This window comes from Eubalaena glacialis, chromosome 6 (assembly GCF_028564815.1).
Source record: "Eubalaena glacialis isolate mEubGla1 chromosome 6, mEubGla1.1.hap2.+ XY, whole genome shotgun sequence".
Lineage (NCBI taxonomy): Eukaryota > Metazoa > Chordata > Mammalia > Artiodactyla > Balaenidae > Eubalaena > Eubalaena glacialis.
This window is the reverse complement of record NC_083721.1, coordinates 119,934,698-119,961,752: the sequence shown is the minus strand read 5'-3', so window position 1 is coordinate 119,961,752 and position 27,055 is coordinate 119,934,698. Positions and strand designations below refer to the sequence as shown.

Here is a 27,055-nt window from a genome sequence, read left to right as displayed (position 1 = left end):
CTTTTAATATCACATCTATCACATTAAATACCCTCTTGGAATAGTCTAGATGCACTATTTTTGCATTTTTAAAAAGTGCAAAGACATGCCCTAGAATTTGTTTTATCTACCAACCTAAGAAGTCATTTTGGTATTTGCTGTCCTTCTAAATGAAGTCCCAGTGTAGCCTAGTTATTATAACTTGGTTCAGGTTAATGGAGGTGTCCTGTTCCATGTACATTTGAATGACATACATTATTAAAACTGTATTATTTTCATGTAGAAATCAATTTTCATATTTAAAGGTAGAATTTAAAGGTTTAAATTTGTCAGAAAATTCTTGATCAAGAAGGTTGCGTAGGGAGCTGGAAAAGAGATTTTTTAAAATCCCATTTTAACCATTAAAAGATCTGACTGGGAATAAGATATCATCTACCCTTTCAAAAGCAGTAAATTATTATGGCTTCATCTAGAAGACTGTTCTCCCTTATTATCACACAATAACTATGAATATATTAACATGGAAGAAAACATTACCTCTGCTTACAGGATTTCTAATCAACCATTTCCCCTTTGAAGTAGACATTACTGCAGGGAAGCATCCCAACCATTATTCACAGCTATCAGAATTTTGGGGTCTTTTTATTCAGAAGTACCATAAAAATGAGGTACCAAATTCCAGAATGTAGAACTTGTAAGGAAGTTACTACATACTTACGGGTGAATTAAATGAAGGAAAGTTGTTGTATTTCACCTTTTGCAAATATTTTAAAGTTAATACAGTTGAAAACTTAAGGTTAAGCACTTGAATTCTTATTAATAAGCCAAACATATCATTTGTCCTCATGTTTTTAATGAATCTTCCTTCCAAATACTAATGAGCAGAACTTTGGCAAGCATATAAATAAAATGAATAAAAAACACACCAATGAATGCCAACAGAAAACATGCACTGCCTGAGTATAATTTTATTGGTACTCACTGGTTTTAAACATAAGATGATTATTTTCTTGATTATTTCCAATCCTGGAGCTGTAATTAGGGCAAAGTCTATAATCGAGAGTGTTATCTAGTATACCACTATACATAGCTATGATCACAACTCCTTTTTTTCTGGCAGATGGGGAAATAAAAATAATCGAAACCAATGTTTAAGAAGATCAAGACATTTAACATAAAATTTTAAAATATATACACTGATTTCTAAACAAGAAGTCAACCAGTTAAATTGAAATTTAGTAAAATTAAAAAGGGGTAGGAATATGAGTCAATTATTCTCAGCTACTCATAGTACTTTTATGTACTCAGTAAAAAATAATTATATAATATAGACATCTTAACAGACGTGTGAGATTTATAAAGAAAGATTAAATGTTCTTTAAAGAAAAAGTACTCATTAAAATTACGGCACTGAGGAAGCTAGTAATTTTTCACTTTTGTTAATTTTAAATTTAAAACAAAATCCAGTTTGAACCACAAGTGGGAATACAATATTTTCAAGGTATTTCTAAAGCTATTACTCTACGTAGTAATGAAACAGAGTTAACAGCATAAACATAATGTGAACTTTTCATTCCAGTAGTTTATGTATTTTCTTAGGATGAATTTGTTGTTTTTTATTTAACAAACACCACTTAATGGAACTATACAAAACCAGAAAGGTATTTTTTAAATGACTTGCCAAATTTATCATTATGAATGTGTTTAAAAACACAAGTCTGTAAATGTCTGGGGTAAAGAAGCAAGCAAAGTCTTCACCTTTACAGTGAGTTTGCAAGGCTCTGCCTTTGTAAGCAAGAAGAGTAGGTTGTGTTTTTGCTGCACACTCTTCTTATACTTTATCTCACTGGAGTACTGGTATATAGAGAACCCACAAATCATATTTTATGAGATCCTGATCAACCTGATTTTTTGTGTAATGCTAGTCCTGCAAGGTAAAGCACTTCCCTATTGCTCCTTATGCTAGTGGACCAACCTCAAGTTATTATTCCACTCTCATCCCTGCAGAAAGGTCTGTTTGTCCTTTGCATCAGCCCTCTACCTCACCTGCTGCCGAAGAGAAAAGGGACTGGGAAGATTCTTGCTGTCTAATCCACTGTTCCTTTGGAGCAAAGGACAGGGCACAGAGAAGGAAGGATTTTGCTGCTGGTAAGGTATGTGCTAAATCTAAGATGTGTGCCCTAGAATACAACGCTGCCTCCAATCTCCTCTTATCTTTCAGTCAAGTCACTTCCAACACTGTAAGTAAAATATAAGGTTCTTAAATTTGTATCATCAAACATGAAGCTTCTCCTATTATAGTAATTAATTTCTTCTTTCTTTGGATTAAAAAAAAAGATTCCCTTAAGGAAAAAAATAGCACTGACTACCTAACCTGACTGATAAATTTATAGTTTGTTTTAAATGTGACTAAAAGAGTCATCCAGGATTCTGTGGCAACTACCGTGAGTTTGATTATTAACAAAAGTAGGAAAAAGATGACTAATTCTACAGATAGATGTAAGGGTGAATTACTTAAGTTCCAAAATCAAATTCTGATTCTAAACACAATAACAAAGAAAATTTTCCATTCAGGGATTAAGATGTCTTTAAAAGTTGAAACAATTTTGGAGGTCATCCAGCCCAACTTCCATCCAGATTATCATGCCTCTCACATATAGTAGTCTTCTGAATTATAAAAATTTATAGTAATTTTTTTAAAAAAAGCTACATAAATAAGAATTATCTATATACAGAAATATCTATTCAGCAATTCCATAATTTAAATATTTAAATCAAATTGGGCAGAACTGGTTCCTTCTCACCCCCACAGACTGTATTTACACACTAATACATCAAGTTACATTTAAACAAAAAGAACGGTACCACCTGACTAAAACGGAGAAAATAGTGCTCTAACGCAATCCCCAATTTTTTTCATGAACATAAAATTGCAAGTCACTTATGTGAATTTTATCTCAGTGACACTGTAAAACAAACAAACAAAAACAAAACACATACATACACATACATGAACAAAGCCAAACAAACAAAAAAACCAAGTAACTTGCTAACCTGGACTTTGGTCTCTCATTTAAGGTTCTGGAATGCAAATAGGGTTTTTGAAGGTCCAATAAAATCAATCTCTTGTATCGTCTGTGCACATACTAATCGTTTACGTGGACTGTGAATCCACAGCATCGCAAATGGGAGACTTTGGTGAATAACCAAATGTGTCCAACACAGAAAATAACTATTTGGTCAAAAGTATAAAAGGTTTGACCTTATTTGAAATATGAAAAAGCTGAGTACTTGGAAGATATATGAAAATACTCAGCATAGATAATATGAAAAGTTGAATAAAAGTAACTTTTTGTCTCAAAAAATTATTTTAGGCCACAGTATATAACAGAACTTATTGCTATTTGAAATATCATTAAAAATAGGTTCATATATAGAAGGAGATTATGTATTAGTAATACCTCTTCACTAATATAAAATGATATGCTCCTTTTAGAAGATATACTCTAGAACTCATTTCTAAAACTATTTTTCACATTTCCAAAACTTCTGTATATATCTAATTAAACTGACCTTACCAAATCCCACAAATTATAAATCAATTAAAGTTCTGATTTCATTAATTTTAGCTTGTTTCATTTCACTAGCATCTGTTTTTTTAGTTCCAAAGGCTCCAGCTGCAAGTTCTCTCTTTGTGTTTTGTATTTTCAGCATATTTTCTTCAACAGAATCCTTCACAATGAACTTTAAAAAGAAAAACAAAGTTAAATTGGTTAAGTACTTTTTAGGTCACAATACTTGAATTCTTTAATTAAAAAAAAAAATTGAGACATGATGAAAATGATACTTTAAAAGAACCTGCTTTCTTACAGTATTACGTAGCTTTCAAAAATGGTCAATAATAATCTATTAGAAACTGTTTCACTTCCCCTTTTTTCTCAATATACAGTGAGAATATTTAGAACATGATATGATAGCTGGAGATGAGCACCATTTTCCCTTATCACTCAATATAGTTTTCCTGTATAAAGACTACAGCTGTAAGGACATAAGTTACATATTATAACTCCATCATCAAGATAAGAGCAACACACACAAAAAGCAAACTTTATAGGCAACTCTGAAGCTGGAATATGAGCAAAATAAATGTAACATATTTAAAAAGCCAAATAAGATTTTACCAGAAATGAAAGAACAAGCCTTCATCTGGTATAATTTATAACATTAAAAATTTGAGAAAAAAAGTGATCATCTCAATAGATGCTAAAGAAGCATTTGATAAAATTCAACGTTTATTCCTGATAAAAACCTTGACTTGAAAAAAAAATCCTCATTAACCCAGAAATAAATGTCCTCAACCTTATTTAAGGATATCTTCTAGAAACTTACCAAGAGTAACATATTAAATGTAAAACAATAAAAGTATTCCCAACAAAGACAGGAACAAGTCAAGAATGATTACTGTGATTACTACTATTCAACACCGTACAAGAGGTCCCATTTACTGTAATACAAGCTGTGTTATAAAATGTTACCAAAATACATAAAAGACCTAAAAAAACGGAGAGTGATACTATCTAAGTTCTTATATGGGAACACTCCGTATTTATAAAGACGACAGTTTTCCAATTAATCATAAATTCAATAAATCCCAAACAAGATTTCTTAAATGGGATTTGGTAACCCAAATCCAAAGTTCAATTCAAGAGTAAATAATAATATTAATAACCAACACAATTTTCAAAAAGAAGGGTAATGAGAGCACTTTGCTCTACTAGATATCAAAGCATACTTTATAAAACCATAGTAATTATTAAAGAAATATTGTCCTGGGAATAGGAAAAGAGATCAATGGAACAGAACAGAGTCCAGAAAGAGACCCATGAATTAGTTTATGATAAAGTGACATTTCAAATCAGTAGAAAAAAAGGATGGACTTTTCCAAAAAAATGGTAATGGAGCAAATGATTCTTCATTTGAAAAAAATAAAGTTAGATCCATATCATGAATCATAAACAAAAGGTAAAATATTTCAAAAGAATCAGAAGTACAGGAGATTCTTTTTTTTCCCTCCAAATTTTCAGTACGGCAATTTTTATTGATATTTTTGTAAAATACTACTCCCAGTTTACATAATTTACAGGAGATTCATTCTTAAAGTTTGAAGATAAAGCCTTCTGTTCTAAGAAAGACCTCAAAATCCATAAGATACAAAGAAAAAGGCTGATATGTTTTAAATGATAAAAATTTCTAAACTTTTTCATGACAAAAAGCACATAAAGTTCAAAGATAAGCAAGAGCCTGGAATAAAAAATTTCCAATATGCATAAAACATTTAAAATCAGAATTTATAAAGAAGTCCTTTATACTATAAAACTATATTTGTACTTTATGAAAACTGGGCAAAAGATACAAGCAAGAAAAAAATATTAACAAGAGATATGTCAAATATGCTAAAGGTCTTAGGTAAATGAGTATTAGAAGGTCACTTTTTGACCATCTTATAAGCATAAATTTACATCATTCTCATATATCATAAAGCCTATTTTGAAAACAACTTGACAGTTATCTAATAAGATTCTAAATCCAGAATTCTAGTTTTCTTAACCTATCCTGAAGAAGTACTGTACTTGTACATATGCACAAAGATGCATATAATATAATGCTCATTATAGGAGTGTTTTTATTAGCAAAAATTGAACTGGTTAAATAAATTAGATGTAATTATGTTACCTGTCTACCATGATAGAATAATAATAAGTTTGATCTGTATGTTCTTACAGGGTAGTCTCCAACATATACTGTTCAGGGGGGAAAAACACAGACTGCAAAATAATAAAGTATGATCCCATTTATCCTAAAATAAATTTTTGATATTTACACATATACATAAGTATGAATGTATGTAAACAGAGAAAAACTTTGACTAGCATGTTAAACTATTGATGGTAGCTTCCTTCTAAACAGCAGAATAAAGATGATCTTCATAGTTTGCTCTGCATAATTCTATTTCAATCTTTTACAATATATTCATGCATTATTTGTATAATTTTGAAAACCTTATCAACCTAATTTTAAAATAGATGTCTTAAAAACTCACTTTCGTGATAATAACTTCTTGCTTCTGGCCAAGTCTATGGCATCTGTCAAAGCACTGATCTTCAGCAGCTGGATTCCAGGCCTAATAAGAACATGAGTTGAATAATTACCACCCTGATCTGTGAGTGTTCTGCACAAGTCCTTTTGTTGCAGTATTATTCATTCACCTTTTACTGACTGAAATCTTTCGGAATGAATTCAGATAATGACATTATAAATGCTCTGGGGACAAAAAAATCCACACAGCCCCTGACTACCTCCCCCAATCACTACTATGATAGGCAGGTATTCTCTCCCCTGTCATTTCACTACACCGCTTCTAGTATCTAATACAGGGCCTGATACCTAGAAAGCACACAGTATAAATGATTGCTGATTAATCAAATAATATCTTTCTCATTCCCCCCCCCCACCCATTTTACAATCAAACTATGTCTGCTTAACAGAGGAAGTTTATATGCTCTCTTAAATTACTTGATTTACATCAGAAAAGATAGGTAATTGAGTCCATTTATGAAAAAGTTTTCTCCCTTTCTGCTGGTGTTTGGTTCTCTTTCTTTCATTTTCCTCCTTTCATTATGCAAAAGCACAAAAAAAGATTTCAGGAGTAATAAGAAGTCCTAAAAATTATTTAAGACTCTGCCATACAATTTTCAGTATCTATACTTGAAATCAGTTTGACTTCAAAATTGAACTAAAAAAGTAACATTAGCTAACTAACATTGGCATTATCATGGGGACTGTCTTAAGGTGAAGAATAAAACAATGAAGCACTGAAAAGGGAAGATAAGCAAAAAAGATATAGAGCTCTTCAGTCTAGAAAGATAGGAGTCAAGTGGTTTTGAAATAATGTCATGAATTGTCAGGGTAGGGATAATTAAGTTTTAAACTAAACTATGGGATGACTCTTGAAGCTGAAAACAGGGTGTTTTGGAGAAAAGGAACATTTATACAGCAAAGTACCAACTGAAAATAGAAACAAAATCATAAATTCATATGTAGATGACAAGTTTATAGTACAACTTAGGCAGTTATTTTCTCCTTTTTAAAGTTCCCTTGAGGGACTTCCCTGGTGGCGCAGTGGTTAACAATCTGCCTGCCAATGCAGGGGACACAGGTTTGATCCCTGGTCCAGGAAGATCCCACATGCCGCGGAGCAACTAAGCCCGTGCGCCACAACTACTGAGCCTGTGCACTGGAGCCCACGAGCCACAACTACTGAGGCCCAGGTGCCTGGAGACTGTGCTCTGCAGCAGGAGAGGCCACTGCAGTGAGGGGCCCGTGCACCACAGTGAAGAGTGGCCCCCGCTCGCAGCAACTAGAGAAAGCCCATGCATAGCAACGAAGACCCAACGCAGCCAAAAAAATTTTAAAAATAAAAAATAAAGTTAAGTTCCCTTGAGATCGAGAGAAAAGGAGATTCTACTATTAACTTGCTATAATTTGATTTGGGGATTGTTTTTCGGTATAAATTTAGATTTAAAGGACTTATTTAGCTTATGAGTTTCTAAAACTGACAGTCATATTCTGTGAATACTTTGTATTTTACAATTGGACCCATTTTGAAGCCATTATACTAAGAGCTCAGATAAAATGTTCCTCTCCGCTGTCTTTTGTCTAGGAACCTCATGGTGAGATGGCAGTATACATCAAGTATGACTAAATGTATAATAAAATTTACTTTATAATAATATAAAACTGATAGCTCCCATTCTCATATGTAGTGATGAAGGAAGCAATTAACTTTATCAAAAGCTCATAATGAAAAAAGAAAAAAAGCGCATAATGAAACATCAAAATACATCAAATAAATCTTAACATTTATATAATACTCAACAAAGAGGTAAAAATCTTCATGAGCAATGTTGTTTGTTTTTTTTTTTTTTTTTTTACTGAATCTTATTTTTCTAGGACCTGGCTTTTGTTCTAAAGTTAGAAACAATATCTGAAAACTTGAAATGTTGAATGAAAAACAACCAACTTACTTCCTATGAAACTGCTAAAACATTCTGTAAGTTTTCTAAAAGTATAACTGTTAAAGAGTTTAGTCTCTGGTCAACTTTACAATACTAATTAAATTACTGTATTTTGTATTAACAACCTCTTCCTTATGAAGTACTAAGATTATAACCAAAAAATAATAATTTGGGAATCTGTTCCAAAAATCAGCTTCTAGAATTATCATCCGGTTAGCTAACATGTAACTTAACCTGCAGTTACAATGCATATTTTTTATAATAACCATAATACTAAAACTCTAGCAAAGATTTAAAACTTCATCCACAGAACTAAGGCAAGAAAATACGACAGACCACTGCCATCCCGATGGCATTAACATGAAACCCATGAATGCCTAAGTATGGCTCTGGTTGTAATATTACTGGAAAGGTTACCCTCAGGTGAGGAAAAAAAGCCTTGGTAACAGGTACATGCTTCAACTAGACAGCCTAACCAGAATAACTCAAAATTTGTATCTTAGTAAAATTTCTTTATGTTATGAATTTTCTGAGTTTCAGGCAGCAAGCTAAAACCACAAACTTTAGATCTGTGAATGCACAGAAACAGCACAGGGTTGCCTCTAGCCCAAACAGTACCCAATGCAAATTAGAAACTGAATTAGTTCAGAGTGCTTCCAGTCCAAAAAGCCCCTTTGTGCAATCAGAAAAAAAGTGCTCCTATGTGGATGCAACTCTAAGTCACACAGTTTGATGTGTCAACTTCAGAGTGAATTTCAACTCCCACTCTACCCCTAGACCTGTATTGCACACAGTAATTACACTGTATTAGACACTAAAGTTTATCCAAAGCATTCCATTAATGGTATTTGTTTCTAAAACTGTGATGCTGGACCATGTGCACCTAAAATCACCTATGGTCTATATAAAAATGCAGTTTCCGGGCTTCCCTGGTGGCGCAGTGGTTGAGAATCTGCCTGCCAATGCAGGGGACGCGGGTTCGGGCCCTGGTCTGGGAGGATCCCACATGCCGCGGAGCAACTGGGCCCATGAGCCACAACTACTGAGCCTGCGCGTCTGGAGCCTGTGCTCCGCAACAAGAGAGGCCGCGACGGTGAGAGGCCCGCGCACCGCGATGAAGAGTGGCCCCTGCTCGCCGCAACGAGAGGAAGCCCTCGCACAGAAACGAAGACCCAACACAGCCAAAAATAAATAATAAATTTAAAAAAAAAAGTAATTACATAAGTAATATTTAAAAAAAAAAAAAATGCAGTTTCCTGGGTCTCATCCAAGAACTCCTAAATCTGAAGACAGAGGTCAAATTGCATTTCCTAATTCTTATGCATGTTAAAGCTTGAGACTATTAGCACCATGATGGTTGCTACTTTGTCTGTCTTGTTTATATCCAGATTCCCTGTGCCAGTAAGATTCCCTGACACAAAGTAAGATCTCATTATTCATGGGCCGAATCAATGAAAACACTTCCCTAAAGCATTAGAGTTAATAGAAACTTATTCTGTATATAGAAGAGCAGTAGAAAAGCACAGCATAATACTTATAAACATGGACCCTGATCCTGATTTGTATATTACTAGCTGTGTGATAGGGCAAGCTATTTCATTTCTCTATGTTTCAGTTTCCTCACATGTAAAATACGGATAGTAACAAGATCCATCTCATAGAGATGCTGTGAGAATTTCAGTTGATATATGTAAAGCACTTAAGAGAAAGCCCTTAAAACACTTTTACTAAGTTATTGTCTATTTCTAAAGTTTGCCTAAGAATTTTCACAATCAGTTACAACTATAAAGGTATTTACCAAATAGTTTTTTGTTTTTATTTTTATTTTTTTAAAGAAGTAGTAACATACCAAGAAGTCCACAAAACTACTTACTGGATCCATTAAAAATACTCGAGAAGCCGCAGAAAGATTCAAACCAACTCCACCTGCTTTTAAGGATAGAAGCATTATAGTTGGAGATCCTGCTTCTGTGTTTTGAAAACACTGAATTGATTCAACTCTTTTCTTTTGGGCCATAGAACCATCCAAACGAGTAAACACAAATCCAGAGGCTCTAATGGAGGGGACAAAAGAGACAAGTAACACTACACTATAAAAACATGTTAAGTAATTGTAATCTTTTCATTCAACCAATTCTGTCACTCATTTCTGCTGACAAATATTTACTAATCATCTACTAGTATGTCAGGCCCTGCAGTCAACCTTTTTCCTATGAACTCAGGACTTAATCTTTAAAATTCTAAGTTCTCAGGAGTATTCTTTATTGTTGCTGACCGTTATTTTAGATAGATGAAATGAGTAAAACATACGTAATGATTTTTTGCTATCCAAATTAAAACATTTATATAAAATCCTTTTGCTCCAAGTGAGAAACACTGTTGAACTTACCTGAGTGGTGTTTCTATTAAAGACAGAAATGTTGTAAACTGAGAAACAACTAAACTTTTTATGTTGGGGTTCTTCTTTCTTAAATCAATCAATGCATGCATTAGAGCGTTAATCTGAAAAAAATTAGGACACCCATTAGATTCCATTTTGAATTGGAAGAGAAAGGTCCTGCCATATTATCTCCCTAAAATACAAATGTAAAAGACCACCAATTTTTTAAAAAATTGAGACTAAAAAAATACTATCATAATCTGAACACTTTCTCTCGCCTCTCAAATTCACCACCAGAAAGAAACAAAAAGCCAGTAACCACCAACAGAGTATAATACTCAAATGACAGGATTAAAAGCAGAATTACTATTTCTAAATATGGTATTTCCTTATATAAACATAAAACAAATAGTCAAACATTTGCACATGTATATTTACCTTCGAACTGGATGTCCATTCCATGTTAGGCTTTTTCTCAGTGTCACATGCCAATTCTTCTGGAGGACATTCTAATAAATTGTCTCCATGTATATCATTTCTGCATAAAGGGCATTTAGCATGTGGCTATATAAGAAAGAACAAAGTATGAGTGACACTTAACAAAGGAACAGAAATATAAATTTGCCTAAAAATTTTAAAAGGCATGGTAAATTCTATTTCCCTAATAGCCAGCATTTTATTAAACCTTTTATTAGATTCATCCATTTGAGATAAATGTGTACATGCTGAACTCCAGGCAGATATAATGTTCTAATGTAGTAAGTGGGATTGGTAAAAAAGAGAGCAAAAGTAGGTGATCTTGATTAGCAGCAAGAGCTTGAAACAATAAATATTATACTATTTTCAGACAAGTAAAGAAACCATGAATAAGTTTCTTGAACCTAATTACAATATAGCATAGAACTATTCTTTAGAAGAAAAAAGAATAATTTCCTTCTTAATAGCCTATAAAGCCAGTCCAGATCTGATAAGTCCTATCAGGTTCATTCAAAGCAGTTATCTGTTGTGTCCATTTTGTACCAAGGCATACTAATAAGATTATACCTAAAATAACTACATACCAAATACTATTACAGTAAAAAAGATTCTGAACCTAAAACAATGTTAGAAGTCAGTATAGTAGAGTTACCTTTAGAGAGGAGGGAGAGAGGAATGATTGGGAGGGAACACAGGAAGATCTGGGTAGTAGTTACATGGATTTGTTTACTTCATAATTCACTGAGCTATACAATCATGACATGTGCATTTTCCGTTATATGTATATTATATCTCAATAAAAATTTGTAAAAAATTATACCTCAGAAGGATTGCTTAAAGGATTATTCCACTTCACATGAATCTAGACCTACCTAGCTATAGTAGCCAACAGCCATGCATGGCAATTAAGCTGTTGAAATGTGGTAAAGACAAACTGAGATGTGTTATAAGTGCACAATACCACTGAATTTTGAACACTTCAAGTTTTAAAAAATCATGTAAGGTATCTCATTAATTTTTTATATTTTAGATATACTGGATAAATAAAAATGCATCATAAGAATTAACTTCATCTGTTTTACTAGAAAATTTTAAATTACCTTTGTGTCTCAAATTATCAATCTATTTCTTAGACAAAGATGATCTAAAGAGTTAGAACTAAAATATTGACTGTGAAACATCCCTCCAAAAAATGTCTTTTTATATTAAAAGGGCTTAATTATATGAAACATATCTATTAAAACACTGATAAAATTAACTATATATAAAAGGTGCACTAGTAAATCCAAGTGCAAAACTCTTTACAGTCTCTGTTGGACTTGGGTTTTCCTGACACTCAACACTGCAGCACTGCTCCATCAGACACTGAGTGTGTACTCAGCATACAACTAACCTGCTCATTCTGAATGACTTGGCAAATGCAGGGTTTACAAAAGACGTGTGCACAATGCGTTATGACAGGAACCGTTAAAGAATCCAAGCAAATGGCACATTCTTCATCAGAACCTGAGCTCAGAATTAACTTCATCTTCCTTATTAACTTCTTTCGTAGTTCTTCAGGTGTATCATTTCCTAGAGGAAAGGCTGAAAAATTAATTTCAGAGCAAGACTTGTAATATGACTAGACAATCTTAATCTTCCTTATATAGGGAAAAGTTTTGCTTGGGTCGTGTTAAGTCTTTTTATTTATTTATTTATTTTTATCACAGGCAAAAAGCATGATTTAAATTTGAAATTTTAAGAAAAATTCAGAAGCTCCACATAACATACCTTACACAGAAACATCATTGTAACACCATCTGCGGGTACTACCATAGAATAAAAGGCCGATCCAATTTGAACCTTTCTTCTAAGACTATCACTGGAAATCCTGGAAAACCTCATTAATATTCCATTTCATTGTTGAGAGGTTCTTGAGTATATTTCTAGTTGAGTCCTATTCTAAAATCAATGTCCATTTGACAAATAAACTAAATTTAGGCCACATGAAAAACTTCTCATTCTGATTTAAATATCTCTAATAAATATGATGTGTAAACCAATGACATTTACCTACCTGACGGACCACAGGAAGACACTGCGTTTGTAAGAAGGTGAGTATGACAACAAATCTGCCGCAGTCTAAGCAAAAGACCCAGGACATCTGCATAGTGTGCAAGGACAGTCCCTTCATTAAAATACCTAGAGGTAAAAACGTTAAATATTATGAAGGCCTCTAAACAATAATATTTCCTATCCTAAAACAGTGCAACAAAAATGGCATTGTTTTCGTCTTCCCTGGAAATCACTTCAAAACATGAATGGAAAACAGAAAAGTAAACTCTGTCTTTAATGAAACCAGGAGAGATTTGTAACAATAAAGCAAAGTATATGAGAAATGGCTGCCAACTGCAGTAGAAGTGAAAAAGGAAGATACTGAGAGATGTGACTGCAGATCTCAAGCAGACCTGCCAGAGCACAATTCTTCAAAATAGACAGCATGCCCTAAGGAGAAAATCACCATCTCTCATGTGCATGGCTCATGGCTTGAACGTCCCTGGACAAGTTTATACCAAGACGGAGGGAAGGCAAGCTGAATAAGGAAACACATGGCCCTACTGTGTTTTCAGAAAAGACTATAACCACAGCATTCCATATTGTAAGGAACCCTAAAGCTTCTGACCTCTGTTTTATAAGCACAAGTAAAATCTGAAAGAACTCACATGTAACCCTGAGTCATAATTAAATAAGGATATATTTCCTGCTAGTCGAGGATACAGCTATGACTCCTGTCCCTTCATATCAATCTCTTGCAAACAGCTAGTCCAGAAAGAACTCAAGACATTCATATATGAGTAACAATCAGCAAAGAGCAAGGGAGAGAACAAATGGCAGTGAAAGAAAACTCACCAGAAAAATGTTGCCATAGAGCAAATAAAAATTATGACCAAGAATGCTGCCATGATTTAACACCACTCAATAAAACAGTTCCTTCTAAAAAAACACCAATAGCTTAAAGCAGAGACAAAACTTGAAAAGGTAAAACAAAACAGAGACCAAAGATGAGCTGGTACAGCTAAAAAGTATGAAAGAGAAAAGTAAACTATCCGAGGAGGCCACAGGGAAGCCAGCATAAAAGAGACTAGCCACTGATAAAAACATAAGAAAGAATGTGGGAAACAGGATTGAGAAAAGCAAAATTAAACAGAAAGATATAAGTGATTAGAATAAAATGATACCTCTGGAAAAAAAAAGAATATCCAGCATACACAGAGAGAAATGAAATAATGGAACAGAAAACAGTATTTAAGAAAACTTTCCCAAAAGGGGGTGCAGGGGAAGACTGGAATCTACAGATTTAAATGGTACCACATGTTCCATAAAAAAATCAACAGAGATCCTGGTGAAATTGCTGGACTTTAAAGAAAAGAATAAAATAAAAATCAAGGTTTTCCATGGAACTATTCAATATAAAATACAGTAGAACAAAGACAATACAGGTTCTGAAGAAAGAATGGGTGATCCAAAAATTATACAGCAAGGCAATCTGATATTTAAGTATTAAGGCAATAGGAGAAATATAGCCTAATGGTTAAGAGGACAGACTCTAGAGCTAGACCGTCTGAATTCAAAATCTGGCTCTGTCAACTTAACTGTGAAAACTTGGGCAGGTTTCTCAACCTGTGTCTTGAGCTTCCTCAGCTGTAACAGTGGCATAATACATACCTCATAGGACTGTTGTATTAAAAAAGTTAGTACATGCAAAGCATTTAGAATAGTGCTGGACTATGGTAAATGATATATATCTGCTGATATTATTAGTAAGAGTAGTATTATGGCAACAAATGCTTCTCAGTATTCAAGAATGCAAGGAATAGGCAATATAAAGACTGAACTTACAAATTCTAGAACCAAACTACCTGAATTTAAACACCACCTCTGTCATTCATTAGCTGTGTGACACAGTGTGAGTCACCTAACTGCTCTGTGCCTCGGATCCTTCATCTGTAAAATGTAGGTAATCCCTGTACTGACTTAATAGGATTGTTGTGAATTAATACACATAAAGCTCTTAGATGAATGCATAACACGTAGTAAGTGCTCAATAAATGTTAGTAAATGTACTACCTATTAAGATATTTTTTAAATAACATTTTTTCTCTGAGAACACAGTTTCAATGAAGTTACTCTTTTTCAACCTTTTCAAACAGAATAACATTTACCAATAGTCTAATTATTCCCTGGCATCACTTCTTACACTGAAAATGAATATTTCAGTTTAAGAAATTTCTTTTGAGTGCCAGATACCGAAGTAGAAGTTTCCTCCTACCTCACCAGCTACTCCTGTCTTGTTAGAACTCTCCTCTAACTTCACTCACTCTCTTGGTGATCTTATCCAGTCTCCCGGCTAAAATTACCATTTACACACAGGTGACTTTCAAATTTATATCAAACCAAGAGCATTCCCATGAACTCTAATCTCATATCCAACTGACTGTGTGACATCTCCACTTGGAAATCACACAGGCATCACACAATCAATGTGTCCAAAGCTGAGTTTCTCATCTTCCCTGAAAAAACTCTGCTCCTCCCTATAGACCTATTCTGCAAATGGCAATTCCATCCTTCTAGCCACTCATGTGAAAAACCTTGCAGTTATCTTTCACTCCTCTCTCTCACACCCCATACTACATCAGTCAGCAAGTTCTGTTGGCTCTACCTTCAAAATGTAACAGAATCCGGGCATTTCTCACCCCCTTCATCACTACTACTGTAGTAAAAAAACACACTATCATCTCTTGCTTTGATTTTTGCCACTGTTCTCCCTACTTATGCCTTGACTCTACAATGTAAGTCTTAACACAGCAGCCAGTGATCCTTTAAAAATGTAAGTAAAATTAAGTCACTCATGGTTCAAATCCCTTCCTTCAAAGGTTCCCAAATCTCATAAACAGTAAAAGCCAAAGTTCTTCAAATATGCCACAATGCGTTACATAACTGTCATCCACCCCTACTCCAACAGCTCTCTGACATCATCACTATTTTCCGCCTTGCTCATATTATCCAGCCACACTTGCCTCTCTGTTGCTCAGGCTCCCCAGGTATGCTCCCAGCTCAGGGCCTTTACACTTGCTGTTCCCCTCTGCCAGAAATGCCCCCCAACCCCAATCTCCTTTAAATCTTTTCCCACATATCACCTTCTCAGTGAAATCATCTTCCCTGAATACCCTGTAAAAACAGCTTCAGTGCTCCCTTACCTCCTTTCTCTGCTTTACTTTTTTTCCATAAAACTTAATTTTTTAATCTGTTACCTCCCACTGAAATATAAACTCCTTGAGGGTAGAGATTTTTGTCTGCTTTACTCTGCTGTATCCCAATGTGTACAACAGTGCCTGGCACACAGGCACTTAATAAATTTTGGTTGAAAGAATGAATATGAAGGAAATTTGAATCACCACTGCAAGATTTTGAACTCTGAAATCGCTTGCTTAGAACAATCTTTCTCAATATTCCTAATTCCTATTAAACCTGCTTTGTACCTCACTGAAGTTCTTATGTTTTGAAGATTCCCCTATATTCTCAACCCTGTCCTGCCTTCACTTGTCTCCTACTCATTCTGGTTCCTTCATGCATTCACATCAAACATGCTCTTGCTTAGACTAGAATTTCTCACCTACCAATCCCCAATACCTTTAATCTACACTTCATCAGCTCCTAGTTCCAGATTTCCATGTGTGGTTGGAAAGTCGTACTGATTTAACTTTTACATAGATCCAATACCATGTGGAGCCTGTCTACCCCTCTAAAAACCTTACTTTTTGCAATGGCTGCAAATCCAGTCTACCTTCCTCAACTTCCCACTGCCTTACTCTGTAGATATCTTGTCTCATAGTTCACTGATTGTACTCTTGATATTATTTACCTCCATAGTAGGCTTTATTTTTCTCCACCAATTTGTTTTATTCTCTTTTCTATCTGTAGTCTCTTCCATGTTCTCTTCCTCTCAAAGCAATTACACAAATAAAACCATCAAAAAATTGATCCAGCAGCCAACTGTCAATCCTATCTACCAGTCTTCTTCCTTTTAAAGACAAACTTCGTGAAAAATGGTCTACCCCTACAAGCTGGCTACTTCTTTGCAATCCCTTTACTCCTACAATTTGGCTACATATCTCATCATTCTAGTGAAACCATTCTGGGAGTTTATACCAGTAACTTCTGAATTACCAAATTATTGTAAATAGCCTTTACTAAGTCTCTGCACTATGTGACACTACTGACCATATATTCTTTCTTGATTACAGTCTTTACTGGAATTCTGTAACAGTTTCTCTACTTTCTTCATACATCTCCCCTTGACAGAATCTCTTCCAGTGGCTCCTCTTTATTTTCCTATGTCTTTAATGTGGAACGTTCCCCCAAGTTTTAGTGCTTAATAGGTTTATTTTCTCTAGATATACTTCTCTCAATGTTTTTAATCTTCTCCCATCACATAGAACCAGGAATAGAAGCAAGCAAGGTCTTCTGACTAGCAATCCAAGACTTGCCATTTCATGTAAACTTTTTTCCTAACTTAAGGAATTACTTACCTGGTGAATTACAATATTATTTCACTCACTTCAACTATTAATTTGTTAAAAAGTAAATAGTTAAAAAAAAAAACAAATTATACTTCAGTGCACTTAATGAGACTTTATTGCTAACATACCTAAAAAATGCTATTCAATTAAAGCTAACAAAGAAAATAAAAACTAATTTCTAAAATGACTTTCTTTCTCCATACCTTCCAATAGTAGCTCTGCCTTCATTTTTCACAGACTGGTAAATCTTCCTCTCTTCATCTGAAAGTGTAATGTGCTGAATAAATACTTTACGTTCTGGTAACTCCAAAACAGGTTTTCCTCTAATTTTGCTTGTCTTTGTTCTTCTAAGTGTAATATTTTTAATTAGGGACTGTAAACGCCTAATCAAAATAAAAGAAATAATCACATAACTTTTTATTTCTTCATAAGTTAATTCAATGAGAACAAAAAAGAATATCTTAATCTATTATCGTTCTATAACCTTAGAGATTTTAACCTTAAAGAAAAAAAATCTAAAATCTAAATCTAAATCTAAAATCTAAAATCTAAATCTAAAATCTAAAATCTAAATCTAAAAAAAATCTTAACCTTAAAGATTTAAAAAAAAAAACGCTTATTTCGGGTTTTATCCAATCTTATAATGACAGACATATTCTACAAAGAGAAAATTATAGCAACAAAATACATTTAAATTTGACCTCAATTCAGTACCTGTCACAGTTTAATCTTTTATCCTGTCCTTATTTTTCTTAAGCTCTTCTCCCCGTTTCTCTAATCACTAACCCTCTTTTTACTTCTCAATTCTGTCAACTACACCACCCAAAGTTTGACACTCAAATTCTTAAAAAGTACCTATTAAGCACAAGGCATTATACTAAACATCATAAATACATAAAATGAGTAAGATCTTCAAAAAATTTCTCCAGTAATATGAAAATCAAGGTACATAAATAAGTAATTTTTATAAAGTAATGAGTGCCAAAAATAAAAATTAAAACATGATGTGACAATTCAGAAGAGGGATAAATGCCTTCTAGATTCTACAATCTTTACAATCTCTTTTCTCAATATCAGAAAAAAAAAGGAAGCAACTCTTTAAAAAAAGATTTTTTCCTAACACTGAAATATAAATACAATTTCTTAAATCTGAATTTAAACAGTTGGTTCTGAGGAATCAAGTAGACAGTACTGCAAACTAGGTTAGTGGCTTTTGAATCTTTTTCACTATAACCCACAGTAAGAAACATATTTTACTCCATCCATCAAACATGCAGAAACACATATACATATAACAGAAACAAACATTTCACAAAACAATACTGTGTGTGATGCACTCTGCTATTTTCCTAAATCTTCTACTCTGTTTCATTTTCTTTAATGAACAGCTATAATGCTAGCTGCCATCTTTATGATTTCACAAAATGCTAATGAATCCTAAACGCTCTGTCTGAAAACCACTGCTCCAGGCAAAAAATTTGAACATTAGCCTAGTGCCTTCAAAATGGCTATCAGCAAGTTGATATTTATGAGAAGTTGAGTTTTTATCTATCTCCACCAGAAACAACTTTCTCCCTTGTAAAACTCTTGTTAATACCACTGTATTACCACATCATTCAGCTATCACTATATAAAGCTATCACTATATAAAGGTACCTGTCCGTGGCCTGTTAGGAACCAGGCTGCACAGCAGGAGGTGGGCAGCAGATGAGCAAGCAAAGCTTTATCTGTATTTACAGCTGCTCCCCATCGCTCGCATTACCGCCTGAGCTCCACCTCCTGTGAGATCAGCGGCGGCATTAGATTCTCATAGGAGCGTGAACCCTACTGTGAACTGCGCATGCGAGGGATCTAGGTTGCGTGCTCCTTCTGAGAATCTAATGCCTGATGATCTGAGGTGGAGCTGAGGCGGTGATGCTAGCGCTGGGGAGCAGCTGCAAATACAGATTATCATTAGCAGAGAGGTTTGACTGCACAGAGACCATAATAAATCAACTGCTTGCAGACTCACATCAAAACCCTACAGGGAGTGGCCAAGTGAAAACAAGCTCAGGGCTCCCACTGATTCTGCATTATGGTGAGTTGTATAATTATTTCATTACATATTACAATGTAATGATAATAGAAATAAAGTGCACAAAAAATGTAATGCGCCTGAATCATCCTAAAACCATCCCCCACCCTGCCCCCGTCCGTGGAAAAACTGTCTTCCACGAAACTGGTCCCTGGTGCCAAAAAGGTTGGGGACCACTGCTATACAAGATAAGTTATGAAAATTTAGTGCATATTGGATTCTCTGAGCATATAATGTTTTTCCTGTCACTGCTTAATTTATTAATGGTGGTTTTGAGGGTAAGAGCAACACACAAAGACCATATAGCTCTGCCTTCCTTCACAGTTTTGACTAAAATCAGGGGAAAGGAGGGTTAACCTTTTAGTGGTAGGTAGAAATTTTTATCCCCCCAAACAAGAATCATCAGATTTTTGAGAGTCAAAGACATTAAGCTGTAAACACTTTTTGGAGAGGAAAGCCAACAGTCAGGTTAAAATAGTAATGAAAGTGGCAACTGCTTCAAGCTGCTAACAATTATTTGTAGCTAATATTAATCAGTTGTCCGGAAATTACTTACCTAAGTCCTCCTTCATCTCCCATTGTGACAGGACGCTGTATTGTTCTATGCCACCATTCTCTATCAAGAAATGGTTTAAGTTTTAAGAAGGAAAGAAGAGACCACAAGTCCTTTAAAGAATTCTGAATTGGAGTGCCTAAAAAGAACAGAAAACTGCTATAACTCTATAGCCAGAGAACACAATCAAAATATCCACCGGCCCAATCAACAGAGACAACACTTGAAAATGGGCACTAGGGCTTCCCTGGTAGTGCAGTGGTTGAGAATCTGCCTGCCGATGCAGGGGACACAGGTTCGAGCCCTGGTCTGGGAAGATCCCATATGCCGCGGAGCAACTAGGCCCGTGAGCCACAACTACTGAGCCTGCACGTCTGGAGCCTGTGCTCCGCAACAAGAGAGGTCACGATAGTGAGAGGCCCCCGCTTGCCGCAACTGGAGAAAGCCCTCGCACAGAAACAAAGACCCAACACAGCCAAAAATAAATAAATAAATAAATATTAAAAAAAAAAAAAAAAGAAAATGGGCACTTCGTTCTAAGCACACCCACTAACTATTCAGTTGTGACTATAATCCTTTGTTAAACATATATCTCAAAATACAGTCTGGCTCTGATTTTTAGCTCTCACTTGCCATACTAACAAAAAGACCACAGACCCCGTAAACTCAACTTTCTCCTTATCAAGAACATTTGCTTATTTGATTTTTAAATCAGCAGCACTAGCAAGAAGAAAAAAACTAATTTGAGTTTATAGTCTCGTCCCCATCTTCCAGTACAGGTTCATGAGTAGCAAACAAGCTCCATGATGGGAAGTAGAGAAATCAAGATTCTAACTGGAGGATTAAAGTGTCTAGAGTTCCAAAGTTCAAAAATAAGTCTAGTGACTGTTCCATAAATGAACTATAATTCAAATGTTGCTATATCATGGGCAGCTATAAAAAACAAGTCAAAATGTTTTATTAAATGATTTCTATAATTGATTTTTGGGAGAGACTTTATATCCACTTGAAGTTTACAAAGTTACCTCATAACTTACTTAACCATACATATTTGGGAATTCATTTTTTTTAAAGTATATGCTATCATTACCTGTCAATACCCATCTTCTTTCTGCTTCTAAATCAAGTACAGCTTTTGTCTGCTGAGCATTTGGATTTCGTATGGCATGTCCTTCATCCAGGATCACTCTTAGCCACCTTATGCTGTGTAGCGGACTATCAGCTTTAGTCTGAAATAAATGTTTCATATGAATTAAAAACACAGGAAAGTAAAATAATACTTTATGTAATTTGATAAGTAATATGAGTTGTTATTCTTTAATATCATCACTTACTATGTGGTAGGTACTGCTTTAAGCACTACATATATTAAATTATTAAATGTTCACAAACTTATGAAGTATTATTACTCCTATTTTACAGATGAGAAAATTGAAGCACCAAGGTGTGACGTATGTTGCTCAAAGTACCACAGCTATGAAGTGCAGAGCTAGCACTCAAACCCAGGTAATCTAGCTCTCTGATGAGACCTTGGTTCAAAACACTGCCTCAGATTCAAACATGTGATGATATAAAAATTGTCAGTAAAAGGAATTATTTGAATATAACATATTTACTTTTATGTAAAAGTTAATTTCTTACCTAAAGACTAAAATTTTTATAGTAAAGTATTTTGGAAAACATTTTAACTTAACAACTGGAATTATGGGCAAACAACAATTAGAATTCTAAATGAACTGGGAAGCAAATTTCAGATACAAAAAAGCTTATTTTTAAATTGAGATAAACAATTATCAAATCACTATGACAGAAAACAATATTCCAGAATATCAGAAAAAGTAAGAATTCATTTGCAAATTGCTATATATACTTAATTACAATTCAGATTTTAAAATTTAAGTGTTCTAAATATAAAATATTCCTAAATTATTATCTAAAAGAAGTCGAACCTTGTTCTTTTTTTTTTTTTTTTTGCAAAATATTAAAAAACAATTTCCTCTTGGGGGGACTAGAGAGGCAGAGCTGCAGCAACACCCTCCAAGAGGTGACCCCCAGTGCCAGCCCTCCACACCAGTACAGGAGGGCCAGGCAGCCCCACACCCCAGCAGACGGGGTCCCTGGGCTCAGCTGTTGGGCTGGGAGGACAGCCTGATGCTCAAGTTTCCCCATCTGTACAGTGTGGTAAATCTGTGCAGATAGTGTGGTAAATGCCCCACCTGAAGAAACCTGTGAAACTCCTGATTTAGAGATCCTTAATTTGGGGCTAGAACCCATGGATGGGATTTAGGGCACTCCTACCAGTTCCTGAAATTATATACAAAATTATGTGGATATGTATGCACATGAATGCTTCTGGAAAAATGGTCTAGAGCAGCACTGTCGAATAGGAATGTCATGCAAGCCACGTATGTCATATTAAATTTTCCAGTAGCCACACTTTAAAAAGTAACAAGATATAGGTAAAATTAATTTTAATAAAATATTTTATTTAAAAAAATTTCCTATTTACTTCCTATATATTAAGGGAAGAGTATAAAGCCTGAATTTTAGAACACTTTAGAAACCTGAAGCAATTACTTAAATTCAACTTCCAAAAATCTCTGGGTGTCAACATACTTACTCCATAGTCATGAGTTAAAATATTATATGTAGTCAAAACAATATCCTGTTTCGAAAGCAAGGCTGGGTCTCTAACACGATCAGGACCATAATAAACATAAAAATTCAAGTGCACATCTGATTTTATATGTTGTCCAAACTGGTCCTAAAAGAAAATTAGAAATACTTTAATAATAAGTAGGCTAGTGTCAGGTTCAATATGTGTATAAAATGTACTGTCTTGGCAGTAGTGTCACAAATCATACTACTAAAATTGCATAAAAACAAGTTTCATGCAATCTAAACTAAAACCACAACAATGACAATAACAATAGTAGTTATTTTATTGCCAGGGAAACTGACATATATACAATAATAATACATTATATAAATTTTGCCTGTCCCTACCAGTGGGCAGCTGCTTCATTTTTAGAAGGAAAAAGCAACCAAGCTTTTTTAAAACAGTAAGCTTTTTTTAATTTAGTATTTTACAAAAAGGGTCTTTAATGCTTCCATTTAGTGACTTAATATTATCAAAATTAAACACTGAAAGAACAGTAGGCAATATTTTCATGAATGTAGGTAGAGATTCAAGCACAGTATCTACTTTCGTTCATTTATTATAGGCCTACTGTTTGCCAGGTATCAACCAGAAAGGTGGTACAGCTAAAGAGAAAAATAAGACCTGGTCCCTGTCCTCCTTGACAACATGATCAGTTTTAAAAACTTGAGAATTTTTTGTCTGCTTTGGTTTTTTTAACTCAAGAAAACAGTAGATCTGGGAGATTCTGAGCAGGAAAAAAAAAAAAAAGATTAGAAAGAGACAGAAGGTACTAAGGAGAGACACAGCTGGGAAACTATTAGATGAAAAATGATAAAGATGATGAAGACCTATACCAGACTGGCAAAAGTTAAGAACAGAATGGAAAGGACTGGTGTGAAAGACAGTGACTGATGGGACTTGAGAACTAATTAAATATGGGATATGAAAAAAAGGGAGAAGACAAAAGAAGACTCTGATACTTAAAATAACTACTAGAAGAACTATGTGATAAAGATACAGAGAAGTTTTAAAAAAGAAGGGAAAGCAGGCATAAAGATGAGAAAGAGATAATGAGTATTATTATTTTAGACATTTAAAATTTTTGGTCACCATAGAATATCTGACTGGAGAAATATACTACAAAAATTTAAATACTGGCCTGTAATGCAGGTGTAGATACAGACTTTAAAGTTATCAGTAGACAGTACATGAAGCTACAGGAATGAATAAGATTTTCTAAGGAGAACAAATACAATGAGGAAACCAGTTATGGGAAAAGCCTGCAGGGAGCAATATTTAAAGAGCACAGCTTATGCTTCTATTGGGAGATAAGACATGACATCTGAGATATGATTTTAAATATTCCAGCAAAGAAAAAAATAAAGCAAATGTGGTAAACTTTTGATTCTTCAATCTAGATGACTAGTGGAGATCTCATTACAAATTTTCATAATACAAAAAAAAAAAAAGCTTTAAGTGAAAAAAAGGCAGACTACATAGGAAGCATGGAAGGAAGAGGCAGAGAAAAACAGTGGTCAGAAAATTGGGATAGCAAACAAAATCTTGGGCAGGGGACCAAAGAATATCAAAGTTTCAAGAATGAATACAAGATCAATTTCTTAATTTGTAATTTATGTTCATTCCCTCTCTTTACCAAAAGGATTAAAGATTTACAAAGTAACACATAACAAAAAGTAATAAAAGGGAAACAAAGTCAGGGCAGAGGAAAAGAAAAAGGGAACTCACTGGACATGGCGACAATGAAGTCTTTGAAGGCCTTCAAAAAGAGTTTCTATGGAGGGTGGGAGCAAAAACCAGACTTACTGTGGGCTAAAGAGAGAATGAAATCTGAAACAGTAAAGGCAAAAATACAGAAAAGAGGATAAAACATGAAAGAGTAAAGGTGAAAATGCAGAGAATTTTATTAAGAAATCTGGTGGAAAATGAAAGGAGAAAGAGAACAGTATGAGAAAACTGAATCAACGGGTTACCTTGAAATGAAACAGAATATTTATGGAAAGGACAGACTTGACATAAAAGAAAATTAACTCTTTTGGAGAAAGAGAACTATAGTGTTGAGTTTCTAGTCACTGTGCTGGGTTGCGTGTGTGTGTGTCTGTGAGAATGAAATAGGTGTTATTATTTAATTTTCCATTGGGAGGATGAATAATCTGTCTAAATATCCAGAAAAATTATGTGGTGTAAGTGGGATTGGTATCTTCCTCCTTTAACTGGATTCTTTCCCATGTTTGAAGACAAAGAAGGGAAGATAAGGTACTTCTAGCTTGTTTATTACGGTGCTAGGTTATGTTACCAGGGGGCTTGGAAGAGAGCAGCTTGTCAAGAGATTGCAAAATTCTAATTCTTATCCCTATATGCTCAACCATCACTCATTCCTTTAAAAGTCAGTTTTTCCATAACCTCAGTAGGCATGATTTTGCCAAGGTTTCCTTTCTTAAGTTTATATACTAAACTTTTGGGTTTTTTCCAAATATAAAATTATAATGAAATACTAATTACCGATCTTAAAAATACATATCCATGGCCCCAAGCAGTTAAAAAATCACTGTTCTTTTGTTTATACCTCCATTAATACTTGTAAACCTCACCCTGAAACTGCTATTCAAGTACCCATGTACTGTCTTTCCAGCAATGGACCACACATCAAAAGAAATAGCATAGCTTTGTTGGAATAAAAAAAAAAAAAAGAACAAAAGAGAACTAAAACTCATCCTGGTCCTAAGAGGAAAAATGACACTAAAGAGAAGACAGTGTAATTAAAAAAAATAATAAATACACCAAAAACTTATAATAAGAAGAGCCAAAGAAGGCAAAGCTACATAAAAGTCAAGAAGATATGAAAGAGGTCACAGAATTTGACAATTAGACAGTAACTACTAATTTTTTCCAAGGAAATTTAGAGAACTGGTGGCAGAAGCCAAGTTACAATGAGCTAAGGAGTTAGAAAAAAAAGCATAAAGTGGAAATTGAACCCCAAGAGTTATGACAGTGAATGCAAGAAGAGGAGCAACTTAAAGGTGAGACATAATCAAGAGAAAGTATTTAAAAATGTAAAAGATCTGAGTATGTTTCATGAAAGAGCCAGTGGAGAGAGACTGAATAACCAGGCAAGGGGAAAAATAACATACAAAATGAAAAGGCAGAAAGAGATGGAATCTAATGTATAGATAAGGTATTGCTCTTACAAAGAGTAGGACCTCTTCCACCTCTGAGATTAGAGGAGGAAAGGCCAGGAGAGATGCAGATAACCTTGGAGATGGCTAGAATGGAAGTTCACATCCAGTGGTCTTTATGTTCACAATGCTTCCAATAGAGTCATTATTTCATTATAACATGCAGCTTGAAGCTCAAACTGGAAAGGAAATAGAACCAAGCTGCTCCTACACATAACACATAAAGAGGTTCCATTCCAATGCAATGTTTTAGAACAGAAAAGCAATCTGGAAGAAGAAGAAAAAAAAAAAGACAATATCTTCTGGTGGTAGCCTTAAAAGCATAGGCTCTAGAGTCAAAATGTTGGAGACTATATCTCAGCTCCATCAATTATTGGCTGGATGACCTTAGGCAAGTTACTTAATTTCTCTGTGTTTCAATTTGGTCACCTGGAAAATGAGAATAATAGTTGTGAAGATTAAATGAGAAAATCTACGAAAAGAGCTTAGGGAAAAACTGAGCACATAGGAGCTCACTAAATGTTATAAGCTGTTATAAAAACAAAAGTTACCATTAGTGGTGTTCTTAAAAAAGAGGTTCCAACAGTTCATAAATAAGGTGTGTTCTTCAATTGTACACTTTGGGGGACAGAAATGGAAGAGGCAGAAATACAAGCCAAATCTTATGACAGCAACTGACAATGTTTCTTTCTCTACTATAAATTTTCAAAGAAAAATTACTTCAATTCAGCAAATACAATCCCAATTCACTTAACAATTACTTCAATTTAAATATAAAGTGCTGACCAAGCATATTTCTTGCAATGAAAGACTCTTTTTAATAGTGTCAGACAAATATAAATTACATGTTTTTAAAGGGCTGTGAAGACTTACAATCCAGTTGCTTAACACAGAAAGTGGACAGATGATCAGTGTTGTTCTTGGTCTCTCTTCAATATCAGTTTTCTTTGAACTCTCCACTGCAGATGCTCCTGAAAGAAGATACATACTTCAGCTGTTTTTTTTTTCCTCAAACATATACAAAGTCAATACAGATATGACAAAAATGTGCCTCTATGAAGAGAAATTAGGAAGAATTAAAATGAACGACTTCTGTTTCTAGTCATAATGAAGTAACAGGAA

General features: G+C 34.3%; 1 protein-coding gene across 4 annotated transcripts in view; it reads right to left on the bottom strand.

Annotated features, from left to right (window-relative positions):
- Window positions 1-27,055, bottom strand: part of HLTF (helicase like transcription factor) — a 74,327-nt gene that overhangs the window by 2,085 nt on the left and 45,187 nt on the right. For 2 of the 4 annotated variants that reach the window (XM_061193557.1, XM_061193560.1), the window contains exons 14-25: window positions 26,807-26,904; window positions 22,719-22,862; window positions 21,189-21,327; window positions 20,102-20,237; window positions 17,675-17,854; window positions 12,968-13,092; window positions 12,305-12,483; window positions 10,873-10,998; window positions 10,444-10,556; window positions 9,928-10,108; window positions 6,080-6,160; window positions 3,344-3,723 (exon numbers count right to left, since the gene is read on the bottom strand). In XM_061193557.1, the coding sequence (XP_061049540.1) occupies window positions 3,571-3,723; window positions 6,080-6,160; window positions 9,928-10,108; window positions 10,444-10,556; window positions 10,873-10,998; window positions 12,305-12,483; window positions 12,968-13,092; window positions 17,675-17,854; window positions 20,102-20,237; window positions 21,189-21,327; window positions 22,719-22,862; window positions 26,807-26,904 (1,655 nt within the window). In that variant the 3' untranslated portion in view covers window positions 3,344-3,570. Of the gene's footprint in view, window positions 1-3,343; window positions 3,724-6,079; window positions 6,161-9,927; window positions 10,109-10,443; window positions 10,557-10,872; window positions 10,999-12,304; window positions 12,484-12,967; window positions 13,093-17,674; window positions 17,855-20,101; window positions 20,238-21,188; window positions 21,328-22,718; window positions 22,863-26,806; window positions 26,905-27,055 lie in introns of those variants that run through there. The other 2 variants (XM_061193558.1, XM_061193559.1) reach the window with 2 other exon arrangements.